Below are 12,562 nucleotides of genomic sequence, written 5' to 3' on the forward strand. Positions count from 1 at the left end.
GGGTACACATGCTGCTTGCCTGTCATCCTTTCAGCGTGTATGGCCGGAGGAGGAGGATCCTGAAAGTGATCTTCCTAGTGAGGACAGCCATGTGTTGCGTACAGGTACCCTGGCACACATGGCTGACTTCATGTTAGGATGCCTTTCTCGTGACCCTCGCGTCACACGCATTCTGGCCACTACGGATTACTGGGTGTACACACTGCTCGACCCACGGTATAAGGAGAACCTTTCCACTCTCATTCCCGAAGAGGAAAGGGGTTCGAGAATGATGCTATACCACAGAGCGCTGGTGGACAAACTGATGGTAAACTTCCCATCCGACAGCGCTAGTGGCAGAAGGCGCAGTTCCGAGGGCCAGGTAGCAGGGGAGGCGCAGAGATCAGGCAGCATGTACAGCGCAGGCAGGGGAACATTCTCCAAGGCCTTTGCCAGCTTTATGGCTCCCCAGCAAGACTGTCACCCATCCCCAGTCAAGGCTGAGTTGGCGGGAGCACTGTAAAAGGATAGTGAGGGAGTACGTAGCCGATCGCACGACCGTCCTTGGTGACGCCTCTGCCCCCTACAACTACTGGGTGTCGAAGCTGGACATGTGGCCTGAACTCGCGCTGTATGCCCTGGAGGTGCTTGCTTGTCCTGCGGCTAGCGTCTTGTCAGAGAGGGTGTTTAGTGCGGCTGGGGGAATCATCACGGATAAGCATACCCGCCTGTCAACCGACAGTGCCGACAGGCTTACACTCATCAAGATGAACAAAGCCTGGATTTCCCCAGACTTCTCTTCTTCACCAGCGGACAGCAGCGATACCTAAGCAATACGTAGGCTGCACCCGCGGATGGAAGCATTGTTCTCTATCACCATCAAAAACAGGGACCTTTTTGCTTCATCAATCTGTGTATAATATTCCTCCTCCTCCTGAAACCTCACGTAATCACGCCGAACGGGCAATTTTTCTTAGGCCCACAAGGCTCAGTCATATAATTTTTGTAAACAATTTTTATACGTTTCAATGCTCATTAAAGCGTTGAAACTTGCACCTGAACCAATTTTTATTTTAACTGGGCTGCCTCCAGGCCTAGTTACCAATTAAGCCACATTAACCAATTCACTAATTTTTTGGGGCCCTCGCCTACAGTGTAATCCAATTAATTTTTTGCCCACCTGCATTACAGCTGACGTTACATCAGCTGTGCTGGGCGCTGCAATGGGATATATTTATGTACCGCCGGTGGCTTCAGGGAGCCACCCATGCTGTCGGTCCACATGGAGTTGTAACTACATGTGTCCACTTCTAAAGGACCCCAGTCTGACTGGGGCATGCAGTGTGGGCCGAAGCCCACCTGCATTTAACATGACATTACCTCAGCTGTGATGGGCAATGCTATGGGATATATTTATGTGCCGCCGGTAGCTTCCTGGCACCCACCCATGCTGTCGGTCCACAGGGACTTCACAATAGGGAGTTGTACCTGCCTGTGTCTATGAATTAAAAAGCCCGGTCAGGTTGGGGCATGCAGTGTGGGCCGAAGTCCACCTGCATTTAATCTGACGTTACCTCAGCTGTGATGGGCACTGCAATGGGATACATTTACGTACAGCCGGTGGGTTCCAGGGAGCCACCCATGCTGTGGGTGCACACGGAATTCCCATTGTCGGAGTTGTACCTGCCTGTGACTATTTATAAAAAATCGCGGTCTGACTGGGGCATGCAGACACCTTGACAGAATGAATAGTGTGTGGCACATAGGTTCCCCATTGCTATGCCCACGTGTGCAGCTCCTGATGGCGGTGGCACAGGATTATATTTCTCATTGCTTCTGTACAGCACTGCGGGCTATCGCCCCACCCCTTTTAAAGAGGGTCGCTGCCTAGCCGTGCCAACCCTCTGCAGTGTGTGCCTGCGGTTCCTCCTCATGGCAGACGCACTTATAAATAGACATGAGGGTGGCGTGGCATGAGTGCAGCTGAAGGCTGCGCAGGGACACTTTGGTGTGCGCTGTGGACACTGCGTCGTGCGCGGGGGGTTGTGCAGCATGTAACCCAGGAGAAGTGGCAGCGGAGTGTCATGCAGGCAGTGATTGTGCTTTGTTGGAGGTAGTGTGGTGCTTAGCTAAGGTATGCATTGCTAATGAGGGCTTTTCAGAAGTAAAAGTTGTTGAGGGGGGGCACTCTTGCCGCTATTGTGGCTTAATAGTGGGACCTGGGAACTTGAGATGCAGCCCAACATGTAGCCCCTCGCCTGCCCTATCCGTTGCTGTGTCGTTCCCATCACTTTCTTGAATTGCCCAGATTTTCACAAATGGAAACCTTAGCGAGCATTGGCGATATACAAAAATGCTCGGGTCGCCCATTGACTTCAATGGGGTTCGTTACTCGAAACGAACCCTCAAGCATCGCGATAATTTCGTCCCGAGTAACGAGCACCCGAGCATTTTGGTGCTCGCTCATCTCTAATAACTACTTTTCCCAGGAAGCATTGCCATAGAGACTCCCTGGTACCTACACCTCCACAAGGAGAATTAGTATCTTTCTTGTGGTAAGCATTATTGTGGCAAGTTGCAATGTCCAATAACATAATTTTACATTAGAAAACCCATTGTGGACTTCTCTAACATAAAACAGGCTCTTCCAATGGTGTAAAGTAATTTTCTTAAAAGCAGGTTTTACAATCCTTTATTAATATTGCCTTATTAGAAAATGTATTCTGAGAAGTAAAAGTGTCATTTAAGATGCACCTGTGTATTATAAAAGAAAATATGGTTTTCATTACAAAGAGTATAATAGACATAATACAAACCAGGCAAGCAAGCTTTAGACATTACATCAGATCAACAAATTCTAAGCAAAACGTGAGATTACTTGCCGGTTAATCTGTTTCCCATGAGTCCATTATAGCACCTGTGAGAGACACAGTCTCCAATCTGGAAAGGAACCTCCACCTCCCGGATCACATTAAAGGCAGGCACACCCTCCATATCCTCAGTTCATTGCAAGATCCATAAATTCATGGCCGCAACTCACCTGTCACCCGCGCCGGCAGCCGAACCTTTTCTTCCGAGCGGGGAGATACTCGCTAAGGACAACTCCAAGGACAATGCTTGATCGAGTAATTGTCCTTAGCAAGTATGCTCGCTCATCTCTAATTATATTATCTAGTTTATTCTCACAAGGTGGTAAGGGGGGGTCTATTTGTTGAAGGATCCTCCTCATATCTACTTTTTTTTTTTGTATTCTATTACACAATTAAAAGTAGGCTTTCCAAATTCTAAGAAATACGAGGTCACCTCCTTTCTACTAAAAAGTAGAAATTACTATTTATCTGAAACTTCAGTTTAAAAACGGTCTTTCAAATTCCAAGCAGTCTGGTGTAAGGGCTTTATTTCCGGGTGAAATACAGAGCCCTGATGGAGGGCCTTCCTTTCCAGCAGAGCTCAAGGGTCTGTCGGAGACATCATTCTCAGGCAAGAAAACCAAGTCTTTCTGGGCCAAAAAGGGGCTCCCTCCTCCCTGATCTTCTCTATCACTTTCAGTAGCAGGTTCAGAAGAGGTAGGGCACAATAAAGGTGTTCCTCTCTCCAGAATTGGGATAGAGCATCCACCCAACAGAGGCGATTGTGAGGAATTGGGGTGGGTGGGGGGACCAAAAACCTTCTGCCTTTAGATTTATTTGCAACAAGAAAAAAAATTTAAGAGTGGCCTTTTGCTAGAGAGTGGAGATTTGGTTGAAAATCTCCAGAGTCAATATCCACTCCCCCCTGCCTATTTCGATAACCGAGATAATCCAACTGGATATTTTCTGACCCTTTCAAACAAACTGCCATCAGGAAAAAAGGTGTTGAGCTTTACTAAATTTAAAAGCTTTTAAGCAATACTCAACTTCTGGGACATGGCTCCCGCGGTTACATATGCAATTGCAGTTGCATTGTCCAAAAATATTTTATGTCTCCATGCAATCAATTGTATGGACTGGGACAATGGCTCTTAATTCCCTCAAATTTGGGCATCTTTCTGCCATGAACGATCCCACTGATCCTGAATATATTACTACAGATGCAGGCCCTGGGGATGGGGTGCCCATCTAGAGGGTCAAGATGATCTTCCTTTAGCGAATACACACCTTTCTCTAGATTTGCATGCAACGCCCACCAATGAAGGGAAGAGGGAGATCCGTCCCAAAGATCCAAAAACTTTGAAGCTGGAGTTGTCTGGGATGGATCTGTGCTGAATTCACAGCAGGAATACATACACGAGGTCAGTAGACCCAGAACAGACATGGCCTGTCTGAGAGAAGTTTTTCATAGATTCCATGAAAATTTCTAAGAGGGCAGATTATTTTGTGGAGATCCGTGAGGCGAAATCTTTCCACACTGTATCCTTTAACACAAGAACTTGCTGAAATCTTTTCCCAGACTTAAAATAGAGGGGAAAAACAACCTTCGACCTGGCATCATTGTTAGTTTCTATTGGTAGCATCAGACGGTTTATTGAACAAGAAAACCTTGTTCTTATTGCCTTCAAATTTCCAGCATTTATTCTTTTTCAACTCCTTATTTCCATCCCTCCTTCCCCTATGAAAGGACTTCTGCTATCGAGGAAAACCTAGTGTTGGGAAACCTTTTTGTCTGAAACCTTTTTACAAGATACCGTTAGAGAATTAATTCCAATGTAGGTGGTACTCAAGCGGTATTATAGCCATATCCAGCAGGCATACCTAATTGTTTGTGCAATGCATAGGAGAAGAACACAGTGAAAAAAAGTCATGTGATGTTTCCAAGCTCTTCCCCCCACATAAGGGGAATAACAAAGCAGTGATAGCCATCCGATCATCATAAGCAGCGTTTTATTGCAAGCCATAGTCCAGGTCTTTTATGACCTTTGAAAACATTAGTTAATCTTACACCCAAACAACACGCTGGTTCTAGCCTGCTTGTTTTGCTTTTGACAACTTTTACAAGTCTTTAAATTAACTATATTAACCCTGGGGAATAATGTACAGAAAAAAATTGCTAGGTTAATCTTTCAATATCATCCAATGCTTTTCCAAACAAAAACTCACTCAGACAAGGAACTGCACATAAAATAGCTTTGAAGCTAAATCTCCATTCCAGCATTTCTTGCAGAATTAGATAAAGCCGCTGCTCTGGCACTAAATCTCAATGCATCTGCAGATGCATCTGAAATAAAATCAATCGCCTTGGTCCTAGTAGGAAGATTTCATGATCTGGTCCCTAGAGGATCTATTAATAATCTGAGACTCTAGCTGATCTAACCATATCTTAAGAGATCGTGCTACAGAGGTGGCTGCAATACAAGGCTTAAAAGAGGTTGCAGCTGCCTTACAGTCCTTTTTAAGGTAAACCTCTGCTCTTCTATCTAAAGGATCCTTTAAAATCCCACACCCTCAAATGGATGGTGCTACTGATGCATTAATTCTTGGGGCCTTGACCCAAATCTGCCACCTCCTTCTCATGAAAGTAGAATTTCTTTTTTTTACAACCCTAGAGACATAGAATCACCTATCAGGATACTTTCACTCTATTAGTCAAGGATTTTATATTTGCCTCAAGTGGAAAACCGTTAAATCGTCTAGGTCTAAAACGGAACGGGATTCTCCAGCTTCTTTCAAACTCATTGTAGATCTAACCACTTTAAGCAGGAGATCTATATCAGACTGAAAGAGCGCTTTACCAGCTAATTCATCTTCAGAAGAGGAATCCTAAGACCAAGAGGTGACTTCTCAATTATGTCTGATCTACTGGAATCAGAAACATTTACATGAGATGGTTTAGGGTGAGGAGATTTAACCCCCCGAGGTACTCGGAAAAGGTCTTTTAAAAACTTACATACAGCTATGCACTTCTGCCTTTACAATCTCCTTAATAAATTGAAGATGGAAATTCAGCAGTTACTACTTTATCCAAACAGAGCTAACACAAGGCTTTAGGATAAGCAGAAGGGGATTTCATTTTACATTCTCTATTCTTAGTTTTTCTCAAAACCTTCTTCGGAATACCCCTAGAACCCTATAACATAAGCAAAAAATTTCAATGAACTTAAATAAAAAAAATTTCGGGAAACATTCCCTCCTACTCAAATGGATTACCATGCTGGTTTTCTGGGTTGGCTTAAGTGTTCAGAGCGCTGATGACCATCCCCATTATTCTGCATGGTGCGGATATAGTTCTAACACAGCCATGTGACGGCTAGGACCCTCCTGAAATAAATCTGCTTTATATACCTGTCCCCCCTTCTCCTATTTTTGCCTGCCAGACACTAATAATTCCCCCAGGAAAAGACCGCTGCATACTGCTGAAAATTGTGCCCCAACGACCCACAACCCTGAAAGCCGCGTCACCACTGTGACCCCAAATAGCAAGCCAGGAGTGGGTCACATGCACAGTTCTGATCTGCCACAAGACCGGAGCTAGTGTGCCCACAGCAGAGGAGGGAGAACAGGCAGCCCAGAGAAGGGAAGCAGTAAAATAACAGGGACCTGCCCAGTAACTGGATCCCTCCAGCAGTACAAAGCAGCCCCCTTCGGCGATGCTGGGACTCAACAGAGCCTCTGCATAAAGGAAGCAACAAGTCCTTGGAGGCAAAAGAGACCCAGTATCTACCACAAGGTAAGAGTGGAAAATCAGTTTCACCAGCAGCTCCATGCGGTAGTTCTTTTATATGGGAGGCAAGTCCAATGGCACCTGTAAGCAATTCGGGAAGCTGCTCTCTAGGAACATCCAAGAGAGAAATACCCATCCTATGGACAGGAAACAGCAACTGAGGATTTGGAGGGAGTTACTGCCTTTAAAATGATCTAGGAGGTTCCAGTTATTGGTTCACATGGAAAGCGTTTTCTCGCTGTCATGGGCATAAAGGAAAAATGAATTCCTAGTGGAGATTTGTCATACCAAGATTTGAAGGTTCTCATGGTTCTCCTCTAGAACTGGCTGTGATACAGTAATACAATTGTTCAATACAGAAGTCAAGGCCCAAGAAACTCTCAATGTTCATTTACACTGTCTATATTCTGCTCTAAGCCTATACTACACCTCCTTGTAAGACAAGTTAATGTAGTATTCCCATCTGTCTACCATGTATTATAGGAGTGATAACTTTTTGTGCGTCCCTCAAACTGGGTTCCTTAGACAGGTTCCCTTTAGGCATGGGGTATATAGACGCACTGCATCATCTAGAGGAAAGCATCAATGACCCCACTACACAAACCTCTGTCAGTTCATTCTGAGACTCCTCCAACTTCACCTTCCACCGTCCTTCCTCCTCCTCCACGCTACGCTGTAACCTTTGCAAAATTCCTTCCTGTAAAGAAACATAACTGGTCAAGCAGAACTGCACACCTGTATGGCAGAAAGTAATAGCTCAGAAATGAAAAAGAATATATACCGTCTCTGCCAGCACAGATTTGTACTTCTCACACTCAAGCTGCAACAACGTGTGGATTTCCTCCCCTTCTTTTAACTTCTGCTCCAGTGCCTAAGGGAAAAAAAAAAGTGATTTCTGGCCCATTAGAACAGACAATCTACGATTGGACCTGCAAGTGGTCCTGGTGCACTGAAAGGATTTCCAAAGACAAATTAATAATGCTCTTAAGAGAATTTAAAAAATAACTGTGTATGATTGCTGGAGGCACACTGATAACCAAAAAAGGGTCCTGGAGTCACCCCTTGGTTCCTCCTCACCTGTATCTGTGGTGTTTCCAGCAGTTCCACAGATTTGGAGCCAACAGGCGGTCGGGGCTGACTGAAATCCCCAATACTCCATTTAACACTAAGCACTGGGTACCCCTATTCTAGAGATCATGGTGGTCCCACAAATGTGAACACAGCCTAAAGATATTATCTTGGGAACAAGGCAAATCAATTTAAGATTTTTACCTGGGTAGGTACAATAGCATTTCAGGGGCATGAATTATGATGAGACTATCCCTTTAAAAAAAAGTTATACTTCCATTCATTTCAATGAAAAGTGACCGAGCGTGCACTGTCTGCTCTCCATGAAAACCAATTAGTATCTGACCATTAAGGGCACAAATTGCTGGACCTTTTGTGTTGACTTTTATAAGATGTCAGATTTAGACATATCTCAGAGGACAAATTATGGAGTGTCCTTTTTAAGTCAGTCAAATCAATTACAGTTTTCACGCAATTAGAAATCTCTATACTGACTTTAACCTTCTCGGTTCCTCCACTTTCGTTCAAACAGACTTTTGCCGCCTTTTCAAACTCCTTGATCCATTCAGAATGCCGCTGAGGAAGAAAAAAAAGGTTTTAGAATATAGTAGCAAATCCCAGACACTTAAGTCCCTCCCCTCACTGGGAAGAGAGATAGGCCATGAGGGTCTGCTTACTACCGTATGTGACAATACTGCCACCTTATGGTGGTGGAAAGTTTAATCTTCCGATTTTTTTCTTTGCTTATTAACAGGATGTTCAAACAGTAGTTTTATATGGTGCAAAAGTATTAGTCAATCAGACCTGTGTGTCTCAAGGCCCCTTTGCTATAGAAGGCGAAACCAGTATTATAAGTGGTACATAGTGCACAGGGTCACCATTACGGATCCTGCGCTGTGGCACAGAAGCTTCCAGTTTATGCCTATGATCCGCATCCTTATATGTGCAACATAAAATCCCTGTAGCAATTTGAACATTTGGTGGCCAGGGTTTGGCTGTAAACAAGTGAAGAACATATTATATAGAAGCTCAAGCCCTAGATGAATGGCCACAAGTAAACAGGCCTATATGGGGAGGATAGTGATGTATATTAAAATGCATCCCAGTGCGATAAACTCGAGATAGGATTCCCTCCATTAGAGGCCAAATCTGTGTTCAGTGTCTTGTAGCCAATACCCCCCTAGCAAGCTTCTATGGCCACAGGATAGGGAATAACTTGCTAATCGGTGGGGGTCTCACAATTGAGATCCCCAATGATTTTGAGAACAGGGGTCCCGTATCCGCCTGTCTGTCAATGCTGGGTAGCTTCACCCCTGTAGTGATTTCAGAAGGAATGGAGTACTGGCTGAGCATGCTTAGCTGTCGCTCCATTCAATTTAATGGGGCTGACAAATACCCAAATGCTTGCTGTTCACCGATCTCCGCAGTCCCATTGAAAGTGAAAGGAGTGTCCGTGCACTTGCACCACCAGGGCTCCATTCAGTCTCCTCCTTCCTGCAAGGATGGTCGGAGAGACAGCAAGCCGATATAGTGAGAAGGATGGGGGACATGGGAACCCCTTTCAAGATTGGTGAGGGTCTCAGCGGCAAGACCCCCATCAATACGCATGTTATCCCTTATCCTGTGAATTGGGGATAACCTGCAATACTGGTAGAACTCCTTTAACTGATATCTACAGCAGAGGTTACTTCTGCGTTCTTAAGACACTCATTAAGGCTGGCTGCACACAAGCGTATGCGCATTAGCGCGTGTCTGAGTGCTGTGTTTTTGCGCAATGAACAATGCTTTTTTTGCACTCGCATCGGTATATCAATGTACTTTTGTGCCCGCAAGGAATGCTCATTTGTGCGCAGCAAACAGATGCAAAGATTTAAATGGCTAATGAGCTACAGATGTGTTTTTTCCTGTGCAGGGTCTCACTCATCTCCGCAAGTATTTGCGCACCAACCGTTGACTTCTATGAGGATCTTTGGTGCGCAAAGAAAAATACAGCATATTCTATTTTGTTTGCACGAATGAAATGTGCACGCAAAATACGGAAAAGTGAACGAACCCATTGAAGTCGATGGGTTCTATTATTCTCTGCATATTGTGCGTACAAATACACCTGTGTGAAGCCGGCCTAAGTGTTAGAAACTCTTTAGGAGATAGCCTTGGTCATTAGATTGATTGGCCGTTTGGCAATAAAGACACCCCGTTACCTCAACATTCATAGGAGCAAAAATCTTTGATTATATTAATTCTTACCAAACTAGCAGAAACAGACACATTTGGGAAGATCTTCTGCAAGATTTCCCGGGCCTCATTCTCCCCCGTGTTTTGCTGTCTCTCCTGGAACAAATCAAGATATCGCAATCAGCATCTAAGTGCAAAAAGCTAAAGTTATAAAGACATAAATATGGGTAAAAACACACAGATGTTATGTTGTAGAGGATATGAAAATCAAACATATGCATTAGCTAGGAGAAAAATATTATGCTTCAACATGCACATGAAACATCTTTGTTTCTCTCAAACACCAGTACATCCAATCCAGCACACCGGATCAAGGAGCAAGCAATCACTGGCATTCCTCATTGGATAGGTTATGTAAACATAAGTACAGACAGACATGGGAACCTATGAGTTAACCAGCCACACATTTAACTTTCACCATCCATACATCATTGTCCATGTGGCTAAGACAGACTAATGTGGTTAAACAAAGAAGAACTTCAATGACCTCCAGTGTTAAAGAATGCATCCTGGCTATTCTCTACTGTGGGTGATACCAGGAACATCATATGCTGAAAATCTGTAGCAGAGCTAGATCATTAAAGAGCACTATAAACTAGGTTATGGGACTCAAAAGTGTGAGGGAAGAAAGGATCCGGGTAATTTTTTTATTCCCACAGGTCCCCCCTAATACAGTGCTGTGCCCCTGAGAAATAGCGTGCGAGCACAGCTCGACTCTTTAGAAGGCTGTACACGCACGCCACCATTGATCCCTATTGGAGAGCACACACAGAGCTATCCGAAAAGAGTCACACTGCATGCGCCGATTTCTCAGGGACACAACACTGGAACAGGGGACCAGTGAGTATAATAAATATACATACACAAAGGTAAGGGGATGGATGTGGTTTTTTTCCCATTAGATAGATAGTTGGATAGATAGATAAAAACATCCATTACCTTACCTTTGTGCCCCAGAAAAGTTAAGACTCAAAATGTGCTAAACAAGGTCCCCTAAGGAAAAAAAAAAAAAAAGATTCCAAAACATTCCACCTTTAAAATTCAAACTAAAAAGCTATTGAAAACTTTGGGGGCTTTTTTTTTCACTTTTACTTACAGAGTGTGAATATAGCAGTCTGAAAAGAACCAGATTTTCTGACCATGCACAGACTTCACCGGTGGACAGCGTGGGAACCGTAATCTCCCTGAACAGCACCATAACTTAGTTTGTGGTGCTATTGCAAGGTGACAGGTTCCCTTTAAATATACCGGTATGTATTTTGAGCCAAGAGTCATTTTTGAAGTAGGGTTTAATTAAAAACCTTGCACTTTTGACTTTTACAGCCTCTACATATCACTGTACTATATATAGCAAGCTGCACAATGCTGGTCACTGTCATATCCTTTAGTAAGCTGGTCTAATAGCTCAGTCTCCGGCCCCTTTCTTTTTTCTCCTGGGCCTTATCAGTTGATTTCTGACCAAAGCAGACAAATGTTGATCTGGTCAGAAAGCTTTTTTAGAAGTTTGTGAGCTCACGGAGGAACCTCGGGAGTCGCCGCACATATGTTCCACGTAGACATGTTGGTTTTCCCTCCCCAGATTCCGACGTTCGTTAACGCTGTCTGAAAGGTGGAAGACAGCTTCATCACGGAACACTAAAGAGTCCATTAAACTATCACTTTCCATTAGCGTTTTCATACTATTGCAGAAAGGACGTTGCCTTGCTTTGTCGTCAGGTTTCAGGGCCCGTAACAATTACAATCGGTAGGGCGAACATCGCGAAGGTTTGCGCAGAATCTTCTCCACGTTGGCTGCAGGATGTCCAGTTCTCTGCTAGTTCTGACGGTGGATTTCTGAGGATTTCAAGTGAAACTTGGCTAGACACACTGGAATGTTTCCACGCTTACTGCTGGACGGTCGGATGACTTTATCTTACAGATGCTACCTTTTTCCTTAAAATTGGAGTACCGCTTACGAATTGCGTGCCCGCTGGGTGGGTCTTCACACTAATAACTGGTGGATGTGGAAATCAAGGACAGAAAGTGCTTTCCTGTCTTTGTTTAGAACAAAAGTAATGCTCCAGTGTGTTATTGTTCGTTTAGGAAAATCAAACTTTTTAAAGTTTGTTTCCATTGATACCAATCCGGTCTAACTGACAAACCTTTTCAGACCCTACTGCCTCTTACAGGTGTCAGCTGGGGAAAAAGGATTTTTGACAGCAGAAATGGAACTGCACGTAGCACTAACTATGAATAACCCTTACAAGATGTACAAACATTAGTGCGAACACCGCTAAACGCCACGGTATTATTGCCACTTTTTGTGGTAACTACGCTATGAGTTTCGCATATGGAACTACAAAAAAGGTCCCTAGCAATATTTCCTGTCTTAAACTGTCATTGCAATATCCTGTACCTCTAAAAACCTCAGTAAAGTCTTCTTAAATATGAGATTTTTTATTTCCCAGGAACACCTGCATCAACATATGTATTCCAAGATGCAAGCTGTTCTGCACACATGTAACACGGATGGGATACAGTATACCCCAGAAACTAAAACTTTGTGCTTGCCTTGTTCTAGAATTATGGATTTAACCATGATTTGGGACTTGGCTAGTCAGCGATAGGATATTGGTCATTTGAGGATCAAAATGCATATACGAGA

The 12,562-nt window shown here is 44.0% G+C and overlaps 1 protein-coding gene across 14 annotated transcripts in view; it reads right to left on the reverse strand.

The window, feature by feature from the left end:
• The window catches only part of KTN1 (kinectin 1), a 144,749-nt gene that overhangs the window by 16,191 nt on the left and 115,996 nt on the right, over positions 1-12,562 (reverse strand). For all 14 annotated transcript variants that reach the window (XM_066608269.1, XM_066608273.1, XM_066608268.1 and 11 more), the window contains 4 exons: positions 9,931-10,014; positions 8,179-8,259; positions 7,397-7,486; positions 7,220-7,312 (listed from right to left, as the gene is read on the reverse strand). In XM_066608269.1, coding sequence (XP_066464366.1) covers positions 7,220-7,312; positions 7,397-7,486; positions 8,179-8,259; positions 9,931-10,014 — 348 coding nt within the window. The remainder of the gene's footprint in view (positions 1-7,219; positions 7,313-7,396; positions 7,487-8,178; positions 8,260-9,930; positions 10,015-12,562) is intronic.

The sequence above is a fragment of the Eleutherodactylus coqui genome, chromosome 6 (assembly GCF_035609145.1).
Source record: "Eleutherodactylus coqui strain aEleCoq1 chromosome 6, aEleCoq1.hap1, whole genome shotgun sequence".
Lineage (NCBI taxonomy): Eukaryota > Metazoa > Chordata > Amphibia > Anura > Eleutherodactylidae > Eleutherodactylus > Eleutherodactylus coqui.